Here is a 21,030-nt window from a genome sequence, read left to right on the forward strand (position 1 = left end):
TTCACCTGCTGACAGTTTAGGCACCAAGATACAAACCCCACTACATCCTTCTTCATCCTTCTCCACCAATAATACTACCTCAAGTCCTGGTACATCTCCGCAGCACCTGGATGAATGGAATACCGCGAACTATGGGCCTCCTCAAGGATCAACTCATGTAGTCCATCTACATCAGGCATACAAATCCGACCCCGTATCCTCAACACCCCATCACCCCCAATAGTAACATCCTTGGCATCACCGTGCTGAACCGTGTCCTTAAGGACAAGAAAATGGGGATCATATTACTAGTGCACTCTGATGCGGTCATATAAGGAAGACCGAGAAACCACACAAGCTAGAACCCGACTACGCTACGAAACATCTAATCTCACAAACTGGTTGGCCAAAGACTGAACATCATCTGCAAGTGGTCTCTCACCATCAGGAATAAATGCAAAGCTACCTGTACTCACCACCTTTCTACTCAAGGCACCGGCCACCACATTGGCCTTCTCGGGATGATACAGAATGGTAATATCATAGTCCTTTAGCAAATCCAACCATCTTCATTGTCTCAAATTTAGATTGTTTTGTTTGAAGAAATGCTGGAGACTCCGATGATCCGTAAATACCTCACATGACACACCATAGAGATAATGCCTCCAAATCTTTAATGCATGAACGATGGGTGCTAACTCCAAATCATGAATATGGTAGTTCTTCTCATGGGGCTTCAACTGGCGTGAAGCATAAGCAATCACTCTACCGTACCCTCCTGCATCAAGACACACCCAATGTCAATCCGAGGAGCATCACAGTACATGGTATAAGAGTATGACGTTGAAGCCAAAACTAGAATTGGAGCTATGGTCAAGGCAGTCTTGAGCTTTTGAAATCTCTCCTCACACTCATCCGACCACCTGAATGGAGCACCCTTCTGGGTCAATCTGGTCAAAGGCGCTGCAATGGATGAGAAACCCTCTACAAAGCGATGATAATATCCGTCCAAGCCGAGAAAACTCTGAATCTCAGTAGCTGAAGACGGTCTGGGCCAACTCTGAACTGCCTCTATCTTCTTTGGATCCACCTTAATCCCCTTACTAAACACCACGTGCCATAAGAACGCAATAGAACTAAGCCAAAACTCACACTTGGAGAACTTGGCATAAAGTTTCTCCTCCCTCAACCGATGTAGTACAATCCTCAAATGTTGGGCATGCTCCTCCTGGCTACGTGAGTACACCAGGATATCATCAATGAATACTATAACAAACGAATCAAGATATGGCTAAAATACACGGTTCATCAGATACATGAATGCTACTGGGGCGTTGGTCAGCCCAAACGACATCATAAAGAACTCATAGTGACCGTAGCGATTCCCGAATGTCGCTTTAGAATATCGGAGTCCCGAATCTTCAACTGATGATACACAGACCTCAAGTCAATCTTATAGAACACCCTCGCTCCCTGAAGCTGGTCAAATAGATCATATGTGCGCGGAAAAGGATACTTGTTCTTGATTGTAAATCTAATCAATTGCCTATAGTCGATGCACATCCATATAGTACCATCCTTTTTCTTCACAAATAGAACCGATGCACCCCAAAGTAACACACTAGGCCGAATAAACCCCTTATAAAGGAGCTCCCGAAACTACTATTTTAATTCCTTCAACTCAGCTGGCGCCATACGATACGAAGGAATGGAGATGGGCTGAGTGCCCGGTACCAAGTCAATACCAAAATTAATATCCATGCTGGGTGACATGCCTGGCAGATCTGTAGGAAACACATCCGGAAAGTCTTGTACTACCGGTACATAATCAATAGTAGGAGTATCAGCACTAACATCCCTCACAAAGGCCAAATATGACTGTCACCCCTTCCCAACCATACGTTGGCACTTCAAATATGAAATCACTATACTGAGAACATAATCTAGAGAACCTCTCCACTCGATCCTTGGAAACCCCGGTATCGCCAACGTCACGGTCTCAGCGTGAAAATCCAGAATAGCATTACATGGAGACGACCAATCCATACCCAAGATCAGATCAAAGTCCACTATACTAAGCAATAAAAGGTCAACTCTAGTCTCCAATCCCCAATAGTCACTACACATGACCAATATACATGGTTGATAAGTAATGATTTTAGCCTATTAATTGCTCTCTTTTACTTGTGTTTTGGGCCAAAAATGCGTGAAGGTATTACCGAAAACTAACTTAATATGCTTGCTTGCAGGGATTGTTCAGAATGAGCCAAAGGAGCCATAATCAACTCATCAAGGAGTCAAAACTTGAACAAAAACAAAAACTGGGCCAAGAGGTATGGAACGCAGACCGCGACAAAACAGTGCGGCCGTGAAAGTATCAACGCATACGTGACCATTATTTCGAGGTACGCGATATGAAGAATCAGAGAGATGGTTCTTAGGCACAAACATGAACACGGACCGCGACAAGAAGATGCGGCCGCGAAAGTACCAGCGCGGCCGCGATGGAAATTTTGCGGACCGCAGTTGCTAAGGTTCAGAGAGTGCACAATTGAAGAAAAAATGAGAAGGGCGGTCCGCGTCAAAATTACGCAGCCGTTAAAGTAGTGATTTTAGCCTATTAATTTCTCTCTTTTACTTGTGTTTTGGGCCAAAAATGCGTGAAAGTATTACCGGAAACTAATTTAATATGCTTGCTTGCAGGGATTGTTCAGAATGAGCCAAAGGAGCCATAATCAACTCATCAAGGAGTCAAAATTTGAACAAACACAAAAACTGGGCCAAGAGGTATGGAACGCAGACCGCGACAAAACAGTGCGGCCGTGAAAGTATCAACGCAGACGCGACCATTATTTCGAGGTACGCGATATGAAGAATCAGAGAGATGGTTCTTGGGCACAAACGTGAACACGGACCGCGACAAGAAGATGCAGCCGCGAAAGTACCAGCGCGGCCGCGATGGAAATTTTGCGGACCGTAATTGCTAAGGTTCAGAGAGTGCACAATTTAAGAAAAAATGAGAAGGGTGGTCCGCATCAAAATTATGTGGCCGTGAAAGTATCAACGCGGACGCGGTGGAAATTACGTGGTCCGCAAAACAAGGTTCAACCCAGGTCCAGATGTGAAGAAACGCGGACCGTGATTAGAATTACGCGGCCGTGAAAGCAAGTGCACGGCCGCGGTCAGAATTACGCTGCCGTGAAACTTCCATAGGGGTATTTTTATCCGGAGATTTTAGCTTAGTATAAATAGATCCTTTTGTCAATTTTAGGTCATGTTATGTTTTTGCTGAATACAGGAGACGGCTAGGTTTTTTCTTTTGGGCAACTTTGTACAAGAGTTACCTTATAACATTAGATTTTCATCTTTTAATTTAGTATTATGGATTGTATCTTCTCTTTATCTTTGATTTCTGCTATTATTATGAGTAGCTAGACCCATAGCTAGGGTTGTGACCCAACCCTAGTATGGGTATTTAATGGGATTTGAATTTTAGGGCTTGATTGTTTATGGGTTAGTGATATTTAGCCTAGTTCATGCTAGAATTGTAGAATTAGTGGTTGCAAACACTGATTCATGCCTTTGGGACTTAGCTCTTCTTGATAAAAAGGGACTAAGTCTAGGAAAACTAGGCTAACAAGGAGTTGGGGTGAACTCAAGAAATTGATAGCCCCAATAAAAGGGTTAAACCTAGAGAGAGTAATACTAGACTTGAGCTATTATCACTTGTATTGCATGAATACCCATTTGGATTTGAGAAAGCCAAATTGGGCAAAATCACTCAAACTACCGAGAGGTATAGGGTGAGTACTTGGGAGTGATAGCTATATTAAGATCCCAAATTAATCAAGCTTGCCCTAGATTCTTACTACCCGTTAGATGTCCACCTAGGCGGAAGTCACTACCCTAGTCCTTTTAATCACTTGAAAACCAACATAACAAATTTTGTACTTAGCTTTAATCATTGCATACAATAGAATAGAATTAGAATTAGAATCAACTCCATCATGTTTGGAAGTGCAATTAGGAACAACACACGCATCTAGATTTAGATAAATACCTAATTCCAAATCAATTAACTCACTGTGGAAATCGATCCCGTCCTTGTTGGGTAAATCTGCATCGACCATCCTTGCTACTCAATAGTGGTGTAGGTTTGGCACTGATCAATTTTTGGCGCTGTTGCCGAGGAGTTAAACGAATTAGCTATATATCTAGGTATTTGTGTGTTTTATCTTTCTTTCCTTCCTCATCACTAATTTTGTTTGTGAATCGCTTTTAGGTACGAAATGGCCCTTAACAACGAGCCCCTCGGAAACTTACCATTGGGGGAGGAGGTAGATGATGATCAAGTGGATGAGGTTCATCCTGAATCTCAAGCAAATAGGCGAGGTCCACCGCCTCCACCAAGATCAGCGCACCGGGTGTTGCCAAATAAGGGCTACGCAAGTGCAATAGTTCCGCCCCGGATTAGGGCGGGCAACTTCCAAATTATCAACGTGATGCTTACACTGCTTGAGAAGTGGGGGTTCTTCACCGGAGCTCCACACCAAAATGCCTACAAGCATCTCAAGGGTTTCGTCGATACTTGTTGGGGTAGCAAGCAAACAAACGTCACCGAAGATGCACTGCGGTTAAGGTTGTTTCCCTTTTCTCTACAGGGAACGGCTTTAGACTGGTTAGAGAGATTTCCCAATCATTCCATCCACACTTGGGATGAATTGGCCGAGAAGTTCATTGCCAAATTTTTCTCTCCGGGGTACATGGCTACACTAAGGGAAGAAATTTTAGCTTTCAAATAAGAGCCCAATGAGCCATTGCACGAGATTTGGGAAAGATATCGCACCATGGTCAAAGAATGCCTGAACAATGATATGACCGAGGCTATAATCCAACAGAACTTCTATAGGGGTATCAACACAACTAACCAGTGTATGGTGAACCAACTCGCAGGGGGTAACTTCATGAACACACCATATTTAGAAGTATGTGAAATATTAGATGAGATGGCGGACACCTCTTCAGCTTGGCAAAGTCGGGCCAACGTTCTTCAGGGTGACCCTAATGTTATCCACCTTCACAAGGAACTTCATGATCACGGACAAAACATAGCAGAGTTGACAACTACCATGAATCAGTTAGCCAAGGCATAGCTTCAGCAGGTTCAAGGGACAAAGCAAGTACATGCCATGGAAGGAGTGAATGTAATGGTTAACAAGAGAAAACAAAGAGGTCAACAAGTTCTACAAAATCAGGATCAATTTGAGAAAATTAGTAGTGGGTACAACCAAGATGACTCTTATAACGATCAAAGTGAAGAGGTTCAATATGTGAACAATTACCAAGCTCAACAGAGCAATGCTCCAAATCAATAATAGTGGAGATCACAGGGAAACAATCAATATTGGGGCAACCATGGCCAAGGAAATTGGAATAGTGGCAACAATAATAATCCGAACAATTGGGGGAACAACAATCAAAATTGGGGGAATCAAGAAAATAACCAAGGCAATTGGGGTGGCAATAATAATAGTAATTGGGGAGGCAATGGAAACCAAGGGGGTTGGAACAACAATAATCAAGGGAACCGGGGGTCGGGATTTCAAAGATCTCCAATATATCAACAACCCAACAACCCGCCTCCATATCCGTCACAAGGGCAAAGTTCTTCCAACAATGAGATGGGACGGATAGAAAGTATGTTTAAGCAAATGATGGAAAGCAACGCCGACTCCGATGCCCAAATAGCCTCCCACAACACTTCTATCTGTGACTTGGAAGTCCAAATGGGTCAAATTTCTCAAGCCTTGAATACTGGCCCTAAGGCGGCACTACCAAGTGAAACGGTAGTAAACCTGAAGGGTGAAAACAATACAGGTCATGCTATGTCGGTGACTACAAGAAGTGGTAGAGGTGGAGTTGCCAGTACATCTAACCCAAGAAAGATTGTGAATGATGATGTGGTTGTGCAGGAAGAGGATGAGTCAAGAAATGACGAGAATGTGAACGAAGAAGTGAGGATAGACATTGATGAAAACGTGGAGGAGAAACAAGATGATGTGAACCCGTCTAGGGAACACGTGACAGACATACCGGATCCGGTAGTGACCAAAGCCAAGGCTCCTTTACCAAGGCCTCCACCACCATACCCTCAAAGGCTCACAAAGCAAAACAATGAGAACCAATTCAAGAAATTCATTGATATGATGAAAGTTTTGTCCATAAATGTACCTTTGGTTGAAGCTCTAAAACAAATGCCGGGATATGCCAAATTAATGAAGGACTTGGAAACAAAAAAAATGTCAATGAACTATGAGACGATAAAAATGACACATCAAGTGAGTGCCATTGTGCATTCCATGGCTCCAAAGTTAGAAGATCCCGGTGCCTTTACAATTCCATGCACTATTGGTAGTGCCGATTTCGCCAAAGCCTTGTGTGATTTAGGAGCAAGCATTAATTTGATTCCATATCCTGTGTTCAAGACATTGGGGATTGGACAACCAAGACCTACTTCCATGAGGTTGAAAATGGCGGATCGAACAATGAAGAGGCCATTGGGGATAATTGATGATGTGCTAATTCGGATCGACAAGTTCATACTTCCCGTAGATTTTGTGATACTTGACGGTGAGGTTGACTATGAGGTGCCAATCATATTGGGGAGACCTTTCCTAGCTACAGGGAAGACCTTAGTTGATGTGGAAGCTAGGGAGCTCACCTTCCGGGTGGGCGATAAAAATTTTGTATTCCACGTGTGCAAGTCAATGATGCAGCCTAATAGCAACGAAGTATGTTCGTTTGTGGATCTTGTGACTGAGGTGATTGTTGATGACATAAGTTCTATGATGAATGTGGAAGACCCTCTGGAAGCTGTGTTGTTGAATCATGAGAAAGATGAGAAGGCAGGCTTGATAGAATGTGCAAATACTTTGCAAGGAATGGGATCCTACACATATGGACCCCGTAAACTATCCTTGGACCTTGAGAACTGGAAGACTCCGCCAACAAAGCCCTCAATCGAGGAGCCACCAACATTGGAATTGAAGCCCTTGCCTTCACACCTCAGGTATGAGTTCTTAGGCCCTTGTTCCACATTACATGTTATTCCTTCTTCGTGCTTAACTAACGTGCAGGTAGATGCCACCCTTGTAGTGCTTCAAAGAATGAAGAAGGCAATAGGATGGACTTTGGCTGACATTCGGGGTATAAGCCCCGCTTTTTGCATGCACACAATCATACTCGAGAAAGATGCCAAACCATCCGTGGAACATCAACGGAGGTTGAATGAGGCCATACAAGACGTCATCAAGAAAGTGATAATCAAATGGCTAGATGTAGGGGTTGTGTACCCTGTTTTGGATAGTTCATGGACTTCGCTGATACAATGTGTCCCAAAGAAGGGGGGTATGACTGTGATCACAAATGAGAAAAATAAGTTGATTCCCATCAGAACCGTTACCGGTTGGAGGGTATGCATGGATTACAGAAAGCTGAACAAAGTGACCCACAAAGACCATTTTCCATTGCCATTTCTTGACCAAATATTGGATAGACTTGTCGGGCGTGCTTATTATTGCTTTTTGGATGGGTACTCCGGGTACAACCACATTCTCATTGCACCTGAAGACCAAGAGAAAACCAACTTCACCTATTCGTATGGCACATCTGCATTCTCACGGATGCCTTTTGGTTTGTGTAATGCACCGACTACCTTTCAGCGATGTATGATGGCAATATTTACGGATATGGTGGAGGACTTCCTCGAAGTGTTCATGTATGATTTCAGTGTTGTGGGGGATTCATTTGAAGAATTCTTGGGTAATCTTGACAAAATGTTGGCCCGATGTGAAGAGACCAACTTAGTGCTTAATTGGGAAAAGTTCCACTTTATGGTCGAGGAGGGCATTGTCCTCGGACATAAGATCTCAAAGAACGGTATTGAAGTGGAAAAAGCAAAAATTGAAGTGATTTCAAAACTCCCTCCTCCTACATCAAGGGAGTGAGGAGCTTTCTTGGTCACGCAGGGTTTTACCGTAGGTTCATCAAGGATTTCTCAAAAGTGGTGAACCCCTTGTGCAAGTTGCTTGAAAAAGATGCCAAGTTTGTGTTCAATGATGATTGTATGAAAGCTTTTGAGCTACTCGAGTATAGGTTGACTACCACTCCCATCATTACCGCACCCAACTAGAGCTTACCATTTGAGATCATGTGTGATGCTAGTGACGTTACGGTAGGAGCGGTATTGGGGCAAAGAATCAACAAGATATTTCATCCTATCTATTATGCAAGAAAAACAATGAACGATGCCTAAGTCAGCTATACGGTGACCGAGAAAGAGCTATTAGCCATTGTCTTCGCCATGTAAAAGTTCCGCCCGTACCTCATGGGTACCAAAGTGATTGTGCACACCGATCACACGGCACTTCGTTATTTAATGAGTAAAAAGGACTCTAAGGTTAGGTTAATGAGATGGGTTCTTCTTCTACAAGAGTTTGACCATGAAATCATAGACCGAAAAGGGAGTGAAAATCAAGTAGCGGACCATTTGTCCCGCTTGGAAGAGGAAGGGCGGCCCCATGATGTCCTCGAGATTAATGATTCATTTCCGAAAGAACAACTCCTCTCCGTGTCTGGGATACCTTGGTTCGCTGATGTGGCTAACTTTCTTGTGACCAGCATTGTCCCGAATGAGCTCTCGTCTAACCAAAGGAAGAAGCTAAAACGGGACATCTTGGATTATTATTGGGATGAACCATATCTTTTCAAGATTTGCAATGATGGTGTTATCCGGAGATGTGTTCCGGAAAAGGAGCAATTGAGTATTCTTGAAGCTTTCCATTCTTCGCCCTACGGTGGGCATCATGGTGGGGTGAGAACTGCTACAAAGGTCCTAAGTTGTGGATTCTATTAGCCTACCTTGTGCAAAGACGCTAGCGAGCTTGTTAGGCATTGCGATGAGTGCCAAAGAGATGGTGGAATTTCCAAGAAGAATGAAATTCCCCTCACCACTATTCTTGAGATTGATATTTTAGATGTGTGGGGCATCGACTTTATGGGGCCATTTGTGAGTTCATGTGGGAACACTTATATTCTGGTTGCTGTTGATTATGTTTCCAAATGGATTGAACCTGTGGCTTTGCCCAACAATGAGGCACGGAGTGTGGTGGCCTTCTTAAAGAAAAATATCTTCACAAGGTTCGGCACCCCAAGGGCTATCATTAGTGATGGGGGTTCTCATTTTTGTAACAAAGCCTTCGACACTTTACTTTCGAAATATGGTGTCAATCATAAGGTGTCAACCCCTTATCACCCACAATCTAGTGGACAAGGTGAGGTCTCCAACAGGGAGATTAAGAGCATATTATCCAAGACTGTCTATGCAAACTGGACTGATTGGTCAAGGAAACTTGACGATGCTTTATGGGCCTATCGTACAACTTACAAGACTCCAATTGGTATGTCTCCGTACCGGTTGGTATTTGGGAAAGCATGCATTCTTCCGGTTGAATTAGAGCACAAGGCCATGTGGGCGCTGAAGAAGTTGAACCTTGAATGGGATATAGCTGCCTATCTCCGGGTAGAGCAACTAAATGAACTTGATGAGTTCCGGTTCCATGCTTATTCCAGCTCGTCCTTATATAAGGACAAGATGAAGTACTTAAATGACAAATATATTCGGAACAAAGAATTTAAGGAGGGTGACTTGGTTCTTCTATTCAACTCTCGGTTATGGATGTTTTCGGGAAAGCTCAAGTCAAAGTGGAGTGGCCCTTTTGAAGTGGTACTGGTAACTCCGTTTGGTGATCTCGATTTGAAAAATAAAAATGGTGAAATCTTTAGAGTCAATGGGCACCGAGTGAAGCATTAACTTGGCAAGATTGATGATAGCCACGTGGTGGCATTGATCTATTTCAAATGATGATGGTAACATGCGTTGTGCCGCGACGTTAAATCAGGCGCTTCTTGGGAAGCAACCCATGTGTTTTTCTTTCATTTGATTTTCTTCTTAGATTAGGCAGTGTTTTGGACTAATTGATTGTGAAGTGTATGTAGGAACTGGTTGTGCAGTGCAGGATTTTGACAAGGAAAAATTTGGCTAAGTGTTGGAAGTTCGCGAACCGCGCTCAAAGATTTTACAGTCCGCGTAAGCAATTCGTGGCAGTACAATTTTGTCCGCGGACGCGTACTTGAAAAGAGAAAAATGCCAACTCTCTGAAGTTGGACTGTCAAAAATCCTTCAGAGATTACGGCCACATTCCAATTTTTGCGGACTGCATTGAATTCCGCAGGCGCGACCATTATTCCGCGGACCGTGCCCATGTGCTTGGATCTGGTCTAATTTTTGCACACTTAGTGAAAACCCTAGTTATTAGTGTTCTTAGTACCGAATCCTATTTGAATTTCGCGGCCGCGGTCCATTTTACGCGGTCCGTGATAGGGTAAGCGGCCGCATTCATTTTTTTGCTGTCCGCGCTACCCCAGCTTTTAATTACTAAGTGATTGCTAAGAGTTCACAGCCGCAGTCGCGGTCACTTTTATGCGGTCCGCGGTTGGTCTTTCCCGGCTGCGTCTAATTTTTCATGGTCTGCGTGTGTCTAAGATTAGAGAGTCAATAGTCTGAACCTGACCTCTTCGCTGCTGCGTTCACTTTTTTGCGGTCCGCGATGGGCATTCCGCGACCGCGTTCACTTTTTTGCGATCCGTGATGCCCTGTTTTGAGAAGCACTGTTGTTCATTTCATGTGTACTGCTTTAAGGCATGATTGAACCTCAATTCTAATTATCTTTCACTAATTGTGTGTCGCAGAAAATGGTGTGATCTTGTGAAGGAGCAGACAAATCAAAAGGGAGGGCAGAATCCTCCCGAGGCCGAGGCAAAGGAAAGCAGTCTTTGCCCTTAGCAGCTCAAAGAATCATAAGCAAAAAGAAACCCCTCACTAGACCTCTTGTCGAATCATCAGACACAAGTGAATATCTCCTATCCCGGGAGATTTCTGAGGGGGACTCTACACAACCTCAACAATAGGCCCAATAACAACCCTACCGCCTAATCAATGAAGCTACCTCCTCTTTTGGGTCGTCTGATGGCTCAGAGGGAGGTAGTAAGGCATCGGAACCATCTCCCCCACCTGATGCAACTCTGGCCTCAACAGCTGCTCCTATCAATGTAGAAGAGGATGACGAGGTCCCGGATGACGGGAGAGGGGGTGATACCAATGTGGGTGGTCTTGCTAGATCAAGGAAGCCCCAGGTATGGGCATATAGATTCGTGAGTGAGAAAACATACATCAAATTTCGGGAATAGTGGCCCCACAGGTCGCTCACCCTTGAGCGACAGTTTATAGAAAGAGATCTCCTTCCTCACAATCCAAATGTCAAGAGACAGTTTGAGGAGAGAAAAGGGTGGAAGTACTTCACCAGCAAGGTTCCGGATGCCAATGAGTACCTTGTCAAAGAGTTCTACGCAAATGTTGCCCACATCAAAAAGGGCACCACTGTGACAAAGGTACGGAACTTGAAGATACGGTTTGATGGCCACACCTTGAACCAATATGCCGGTTTTGAGGATGTTGAAGTTGTACAGTATCTGGAGAAGATGGCCCTAGATGAAGCAGCCCGGCCTTGGCTAGCAGAAGTAATAGCCATCCCATGGACAACACCGGCCTGGCTCGCAGCTGGAGTCCTAATCGCCAGAAACACCCTCATCTTTGAAGCAAAAGGGTGGTACACATTTGTATGCAGCCGGCTTGATCCTAGCCAGCATGATAGTATCATCTCACTCTCCCGGCGATCCTAATTGTGTCAATCATGGCGGGGTATCAAATCAATCTAGGGAACCTCATGTCCCACCACATCTCCAAAGCAACTGGAAAAGAAGAGAGGTCCTACCCCTACCCCAACTTCATCACTATGTATCTCGAGGACTAACGGGTAGAGAAAAGGCACTATGACACGAAGGTGAAACCGAAGAAACCTTTCTCTTGGTATATCCTCCAGTGACCGGACAACCCTAAAGAAAAGGGTAAAGCCACTACCTCCACTGGCCAGTCTGAAGAGCCAAGGGTAGTGGCCACCGGGTTAGAGCCTTCCACAACAGAGGGACCTTCAGCTGCCATGCCTTCTACTTCATCCGGGCCATCCATCACTGTGACACTATCTTTTCCCTCATCTTCTACTTACCCCAGACTGCACTGCGGGTTTCTTAGACCTTATCCAGCATCAACAACTGGATGCAGGTAGCTACATCAAAGCTGTTTGTCTTATTCGATGCATTAGCAGCACAGTCAGCCCCAGCACAGCTTCAGGTACCTCAATCAGTGGAGGATTCATTGAAGGAGCTTCTGGACAACGAGAAGAAGCTCCTGGACAACCAAAAGAAGATCTTGGAGACTTTGGATACTCATGGCAAGGTGATCAAGGATCTGGGCAAGCGGGTAAAGAAGATGAGAAAGACTCAGGCCTCAAAGGAGTCAGTGGAGAAGCTGAAGAGGGAAGTAGAAAAGTTCACTTTTGCTGGAGATATCCCACTTGACTTGCTTTTGGAGGAGACTGCCCCAGCAGCACAGGCAGCAGAGCATGAGCCAGATAGAGCTCTAGTTAGAGGATTTGTGGTCCCCCAGTCAGAGGATTTGGAGATCCAGTTAGAGGACCCGGAGGGAGCTGATGATCCTATGCAGTCCGAGGACTCCACTCATGTGCCTGACCCCATGCAGACAGAGACCACATAGGGAGTTTTCTTTACTCTTTAACCCTTCCCTGATCTTATTTTGGTATTAGCACTGAGGACAATGCTGTCTTTTATTTTGAAGTGCTATAAGGATCAACAACTGACTATCCCGAGCTCGTTTTAGGCATTTTTCCAATGCAGCCAAGAATTCCAATGTTTTCAGTCTATTATCAAAGTACTCCTCAACAAGCTCAAACAATTCTTGAGTATTCCATATGTCCTTCTTGCAATCCAGTATAACCTTCACAACTTCCTGATTCATTTCCAATAGGGACTCGGTTACTTGTTTCAAGGAATCAAAGGAGAGTGCTCTAACTTCAAACCCACCAACCAAGGTGTTGATAGCATGGCTGGTTCGAGCTTGTAGAGTTGCATCGAAGGACTGCAGATCAGCGTCAAGCCTGCACGCGGCTTCATATGAATTCAGCTCAGTTATGTAAGGTAGACTCTCTAATGTAGTTTCACCTGGATTTTTGCTCATGTGCCTTCCCATGGTATAATCTCAATTCAGATTCAGGTTCTACATAAACAACAAGAAAACCAGTTCAATAAATATCTAAACTTAAGCAACTATATATTCTTTACAAACAAACCCCAAAGCTAGTAATCCTCCTCTAAAGCTCTGATTAAGATTACAATTTTGCAAGGGACCTCGCCTCCTTGATTTGTGCTTCTAGATCTTCTGTTAGAGTCTTTTCCATTCTCATGATATCCTTTGAGATTGGTTTCCTGCGAGTAGAATTAAGTTATTGTTTATTATTAAAATCCAAATCTAACAATAGCATCCATATATCGGCGACGCATATCACTAGGACCTCCGATAAATGATATCGGAAGTATTACTCTCTGACCAACTTTATCTCCTCTATATTCTCCAGCCATGATACTATCGACTATACCTTGCAATATTTCCCTTCTAAAATTTGATTGGTCAAATAGGAAATACTCAAGTCTCGTTATTTCCAATTTGATGTACATGTTAACCACAAATTGTTGCAATAGTAGTCCACATAGTAGCAGTATGGACTTTTTTCCTCTACGAACTTGTATTTTATAGCAGTAGTACTCTCTACAGAACACACAACATTTAACTTCACATTGTACACCTACAAAAAGAGTTATGTTTTGAGATTATTTCAAGAACAAAGAAGTCTAATATGCTATCCCCGTGCTATTGAGAGCGATAGAATAAGGGGAAAAGTTACTGCAATATCAAAATATAGTTATTAAACTAATCTAAATACAACATACATTATCCCTTTTTGTTCCTTAGATATCTTTTTCATCACCAATTATGGAAAAGATATGGACAAACTTGTTACCCAAATTAAATTAGAAAGAGAGATAATTAAATAGAAATTGTTTCTGTAAGTTTAATATTTCAACACCAAAGGATAATAAAATAGAAATTGTTTCTGTAAGTTTAATATTTCAACACCAAAGGATAGCTAAAAATTTATCATCTTCATAGTTCATTTATATAGACTAAGCAATGAGAAAGACTAAGGATTATCTATGTGGCTGTGACAGCGAGAGAAACACATCAGAAATAAGAAATCTTGTATTCATGCTAACATAGTCAATTAAAAGTGAAAAGGGGAAAAAAATCAGATGCTTCAAGAATAGGATAACAAACAGAAGAAGCTTAAAGATTCTCAAGGGAAAGAAGTTACAGGATAAACATAAGATGATATGTAATTTTAAGTTAAAGAAATTGGAGAAATGCGTAAGTTATTTGTAATATATACTTTACCTTGTTGCTCTCTTCTAATCACTTGTGAGGGTTGAGATGCTTTGGTTGATGGTTGCTACATCACTTGTGCCCAATCCTGCGTTTGATGCACGTATTTTTCGTACTCCTTGATGCCAGCCTACTTCGCTATTTGGAAAAAGTATAGGATATTGTAGTAGATCATAACATCCATAATAATGTTTCACTCTATGTTTGTTTCGAGAATGTTCATGAATGATAATATCTCTCTCGAATGGTACATTTGGATTGTTTTCATCTATCCAAATTGCATCAATTTGATCTACCGAGGGTTTATTGTAAACACGTTGATCTAGTGTCGCACTTGCTGCAATTCGAATTTGTAGATCTTGAAATTCCGAATGATCCTTTAGCTGGAGAAAGAATTATGCATAAGGATTCCCATCCATTATCTGCATGATTCTTTTCACAATTTTCTCTCATAAATCTGCTTCTTGTAATTTTGATATCCTGTTGCATAACTCATTGTCTGTGTCAAAAAAGTATAATTGAAAATAACCTGGATTGTTATCGTGTGGGAGCAATGATGGAAGATCGTGATATATTTTACCCTGTGCTTTAAAAGTATAAACTCCTTTCCTTGAGGATGCTAGTTGTTTGTCAAGTGTAACACCAAAATACGTAAATACAAATATACTATTATATGCATTAATGTTTCGGCGGAACTCTTTAGCTTCTTCTGAATGGGAAACAAATAACTCATATAATTGAGCTGGAACTTTAGGATTTGCCATTTTGATAGATCCATTTCCACAGCAAAATGTTGGAGGCTCATATTGAAACCTTACAGCATGGCAGTGGATGCATTCTGCCATACTTTTGAACTTAAGAGTATGTGATATTGATGGTTTATATGAAAATATATTGGATCGAGGAATTTGAGTAAAATTATATTAGGGTTTCAACGCATGGAGAGAGGATATTTTCATTTGTGTGTGTTGAGAATGAGCCAAAAATCTGATCGATCTTTCTAGATCCCCTATTGTGTATATATACAATAGGCCACAAAATCGGGTGCCCAAATACAAATAAAGACCATGCACTAAGTAGCAGGCTAACTATAAAGAAGCTAACAATGATTACAAAAATAGCCAAAAATAACATACAACGGGCTATTACACGGCTAGCCACTTGTGTCACTACTTTTATGTTTGGGACTAGAAGCTAAATACTCCATCATGCCAACAACCCTTATCTTGTGTATCCCTACCTTGGATAGGAAATAATGATGTAGAGTGCCTCGCAGTGGCTTGGTAAGTAGATGAGCCAACTAGTTGGTGGTAGGAATATGAGATAAGTGGATCAGCCCATCACTCAGCTTGGTCCGGATGAAGTGGTAGTCACGTTCAATGTGTTATGTCCGTTCATGAAAGACTGGATTCTTAGATATATGGAAGGCAGCCTGATTGTCACAAAAAATAGATAAAGGAACCATAATAGGCACAGCAAAATCAGCCAATAACCTAGAGAACCAAGTCAATTCAGCAACCACTTTGCTCGAAGCCCTGTACTCAGCTTCAGCAGAAGAGAGGGAAGCAATGGGTTGCTTTTTGGACTTCCAACTGACCAGACTGTTCCCCAGAAAAATACAGAAACCAGTGACAGACCTGCTGGTGTCAGGGCAAGTTGCCCAGTCACTGTCTGAATATGTAGTGATAGAGAAATTAGAAGAATCAGAATGAAAATAAACCAATATCCATAGTGCCTTTGAGATATCTTAGCACAAGACGAGCAACAGCCATATGAGGAACCCTTGGGGATTTTAGAAATTGACTTAAATGTTGAACAGCAAAGCAAATATCAGGTCTTGTATGGGTGAGAAAGAGCAATTTGCCTACCAGACTTTTATAAGACTCAGAAGCAGGCAATAAAGCACCAGAGTCAGCATGCAATTTGGTATTCAAATCCATGGGACAGACCATAAGAGTGACTGCAGTGCAGGCAAACTACTGAAGAAGATCTGAAACAAACTTGTTTTGATTGAGAACAACCCCACCAGAAATAGAACAGACCTCAACACCTAGGACGTAATGTAGAGACCTCAGATCTTTGATCTTGAATTGGGAATCCAAGAACTGCTTCAAAGAGGTGATTTCAACAGTATCATCCCCAGTGATAATAATGTCATCAACATAAACTACCAAAAGAACCATATGTCCGGGATTGCCCTTGACAAATAGGGAATAGTCATTGAGGGAATGAGAGTAACCTCTAGAATACTAATCCTGAGAAAGTTTGGCATACCACTACCTAGAAGCCTGCTAAGACCATTGAGAGATTTCTTTAATTTACAAACAAGAGGTACAGAAGTAGAAGGAGAGGAAACAGACAGCCCCTGGGGCAACTTCATATAAACCTACTCATCAAGATCCCCATGAAGAAAAATATTATTGACATCAAGTTGAAAAAGAGACCAATGTTTCTTAACAACTACAGCTACTAGACACTTGACAGTAGACATTTTAACTATAGGGGAAAAAGTTTTTGTATAGTCAATACCTTCAACTTTAGTATTACCCTTTATGACAAGTCTAGCCTTGTATCTCTCAATGCTACCATCAGCCCTGTATTTGATTTTGTACACTCATTTACATCTAATAGGCTTCTTGCCAGCAGGGAGAGGAACAACATACCAAGTCTGATTAGAATCCAAGGCTTCAAACTCTTTTCTCATGGCATCTTGCCAAGTTGGAACTAAGGCAGCCTGAGAGTAATTAGCAGGTTCAAACTCTAAGGGTTGGGAAGAGGAATAAGCTGCAGAAAAAGAAGGTAGTTTGCATACATAATTCTGAAGGTAGGAGGGAGCAATGTGTTGCCTGGAAGATTTCCTAAGAGAAGGAGAAGGGGAGGAAGTTGAAGGAGAAGGTATGTCAGGATTGAAGGGTACATGAGAAGAGGCATGAGGAGCAGGAGGAGAACGACTAAGGGAAGAGGTAGAAAAAGGTGAGGAAGAAGAAGGAGGATCAGATGCAGGATCAGTAACAGAAGTATGAGGAGGAAAAAGTGTGATAGGAACATCACTAGGAGGAGGAAGTATGACACTGGATGGAGGAGGATCAAAAGAAGGAGGAGAAGTTTCAAAACGAAAGCAATATTCATGGAAAACAACATCCCTGGATATAAAACATTGCTTGGTATGTAGATTGTAAAGCTTATAGCCTTTCTTGGCAAAAGGATATCCTAGGAAGACACAAGGAATGGCTCTGGGCTGTAGTTTATCCCTGTGAGGAATTGGAACAGTAGAGTAAGCCAAACAACCAAATACCCTCAAATGTGAGTAGGTAGGTGGCTTGCCATACAGAACTTCATATGGGGATCTATTCTGAAGAACTCTAGATGGAATTCTGTTGATCAAATAAGTTACAGTTAACAGACAGTCCCCCCCAAAACCTGATAGGAAGTTTGGACTGGAATAATAAAGCCCTACATGTTTCTAGAAGGGTTTTATATTTTCTTTCCACCACATCATTTTATTGAGGTGTGTGGGAACAAGTTATTTGGTGAATTATCCCAAGTTCAGCAAGGTAAGAAGAATGAGCTTGACTGGATCTCAATTCCAAAGTATTAGCACTCCTAATAGTTTGGACTGACAGTTCAAATTGGGTGTGAACCATGGCTAAGAAAGCTTTGATTAAGGAGAAGGCATTACTCTTGGATCCTAATAGGTGAGTCCAAGTAGCTCTAGAGAAATCATGAACAATTGTAAGGAAGTATTTGGAACCAGAAGATGTAGGTGTGTGTTAAGGGGCCCATGTATCAATATGTATCAATTAAAAAGGTCTAGTAGTGCTAATAGAGCTATCAGGAAAGGGGAGCCTAGTTTTTCTATCCATAGGACAAACAGAACAAGGAAAAGATTATCTAGGTGGAAAAGAAGTTGACAGAACAAATATATTTTTCATAGGAGTAAAAGGAATATGTGCTAGTCTTTGATGCCAAATGTAATCCAAATCATTTAGAACAATATTAGTACATGGTAATATTTTATTAGTGGAAACAGTACTGCCAGAATTACATTGAGAAACATTTCTAGAACTACTGGAAGAAATATTATTGCACGAACTAGGAACAGAGTTAGTAGAAAATGGCACTGAGTCTGCTGGTCTTTTCCAAGCAAGCTTGTACAAGCCATCTTCCTCTTTACCAAGTTCCAGAGGCATCTTCAGAGAAGGGGACTGTAGCATATGCAACAAACAGGAAGTAGATATAAACAGTACTATACAGTGCAACTGTAATATCAACTTATGAACAGAAATTAAGTTGTGTTGAAAGGAAGGAACGAATAAAACATTGTGTAGTGTAATAGAAGGAGTCAAAGCAAAAGATCCTGTTAAAGTTACTTTTACTTTGTACCCATTAGGAAGAGTGACAGGATAGGGTATTGTCAAGGGAACAATATTAGAAAGCAAATCTCTGTTAGAAGTCATATGATTAGTTGCCCCTGAATCTATTATCCAGGAGATAGAATTAATGTGTGTGAGCATGCAAAGTTTAAAATTGGAAACAGGACTCTCAGTCAGCATAGTACCAGCAAAATTTGCAGAACACATGAGGTTGGATGAAGAACTGGTGGATTATCCCAAGTTGGAGTGTTGTATTAGACTGATCAATTGTGCATATTGTTGCTTGGTCAACCCTGGAATGATTGAATTCTGAGTTTCAATAGCAGAAGTAACAGGAGCTGGATGGACACCCTCATTGAAGTTGGAAGCAAAATCATGACTGTTGAACTCAGGATTACCATGTTCAGGACCAGCAGCACTGTGAGCAGCACCTCTTTTACCCTTGAACACCTTAGAATTTTGTGGAAACCCATAAAATTTGAAGCATTTATCAATTAAATATCCAGACTTCTTGCAGTACTTATAGAACAGAGTCACCTTATTCTAATAAAAATTTATCCTTTGAGGATACTGCCTGGGAGGAGGAGGACTATGATTGAAAGCTGGGACAGGACCAATACTAGGATGAGGACCCATTTTTGCAGTAGTGTTCACATTGAAGGACATTGAATCAGGGATAAATTGGGAATTAGGTGAAACTTGTCTTTGTTTTTCGTCATTAAGCAAAATATTATAAGCACTGTTAAGAGTTGGTGGAGGATGCATCATAAGAAAGTTTCTCCTGACACTCACATATACCTCATTTAAACCCATTAGGAATTGAAAAAGCTTGTTCTCCTCATCCTCTTGTTGAATACTGGGCTTAGCAGCACAAATGCACCTTTGTGCATGATTGGTGCAGATTACCCCCAGTTCATCCCATAGTTTCTTCAGTTTATTAAAATAGGAGGCTATGTCTAGTGCACCTTGAGAGGTATAGGCTAATTCATGCTTAAGTTCAAAACAATTTGCCCTATTTGTAGTCTCATACCTAGCTTGGAGCTGAGTCCAAATACTTTGAGCAGTGTCAGAGTATTGCACACTCTCCGTTATTTCAGGGGAAAGAGAACTGGTTAACCAAGAGATTACCATATTATTACATATGTCCCATATTTCTGTTGAGGTCCACTAATGGTTGGTCTAATGCATGTACCATTTACGAAGGCTATTTTATTTTTCGCAGAAAGGGCAACTATCATCTTCCTCTTCCATCCCCTAAATCCACTGCCCGAAAATGGAACAGGAACTAGAGAAATTCCGGGAATATCAGAGGAATGAACAAACAAAGGGTTAGAGGGATCAGGAGAAAAGGTCTCAGGTGTTCCCATTACACCGTTCGTCTAATACCTAACTAGTGAGTTCAGATAACGTTGTAATCAAATAAATTTTAGAAATAAAGGAATGAGTTTACCATCCTTCTTCGCTACGGAGAAGAACAGCCTTCAAAATTGGATTTTATCACCCAAGCTAAATCGAGCAAACCCTAATTGCTTCACCGCCCAGATTAGGACCAAAATCGAAGAGCACACGTCGAAAAATAACCCAAACGTTGAGAAGAAAGTCCACACACCGGTGGAATCTAGCTAAAGACGAACGATCAACTCGAATCTCAAAAAAAAATTCGAACCTTAGAAAAAAATGCGATGACCGAAAAAACTTTCAGACTTCGACTACACAAAAGCGGGGTAGGATAGGGACGTTGAGGATCCATGAGAGAAGTCAGAAACACCCGCTCTGATACCATCATGAAAACATCTTGGATCGAGGAATTTGAGTAAAATTGTATTAGGGTTTCAACACATGGAGAGAGGATATTTTTATTTGTGTGTATTGAGAATGAGCCAAAAGTCCGATCGATCTTTCTAGATCCCCTATTGTGTATATATACAATGGGCCACAAAACCGGGTGCCCAAATACAAATAAAGATCATGCACTAAGTAACGGGCTAACTATAAAGAAGCTAACAATGATTACAAAAATAACCAAAAATACATACAACGGGCTATTACACAGTTAGCCACTAATGTCACTAATTTTATGTTTGGGACTAGAGGCTAAATACTCCATCATGCCAACATTATAAGAGATTTCTCCTAAATATATGTTGATTAAATTTATCAGTTGTGAGTAAGGAAAGAAATATATATTGACAAAGTAAACATAAGTTG

The 21,030-nt window shown here is 41.8% G+C and overlaps 1 protein-coding gene across 1 annotated transcript; it reads right to left on the minus strand.

The window, feature by feature from the left end:
• Nucleotides 1–16,835: 16,835 nt before the first annotated feature.
• LOC142180083 (uncharacterized) lies at nt 16,836–20,189 on the minus strand. Its single transcript, XM_075251005.1, has 7 exons — nt 19,962–20,189; nt 19,432–19,863; nt 19,083–19,272; nt 18,769–18,926; nt 18,495–18,654; nt 17,113–17,869; nt 16,836–17,043 (listed from the first exon to the last, which is right to left on the minus strand). The coding sequence occupies exons 1-7, from the start codon at nt 20,187–20,189 to the stop codon at nt 16,836–16,838; spliced, it is 2,133 nt and encodes a 710-aa protein (XP_075107106.1).
• Between the last annotated feature and the right edge of the window lie 841 nt (nt 20,190–21,030).

This window comes from Nicotiana tabacum, chromosome 4 (assembly GCF_000715075.1).
Source record: "Nicotiana tabacum cultivar K326 chromosome 4, ASM71507v2, whole genome shotgun sequence".
Lineage (NCBI taxonomy): Eukaryota > Viridiplantae > Streptophyta > Magnoliopsida > Solanales > Solanaceae > Nicotiana > Nicotiana tabacum.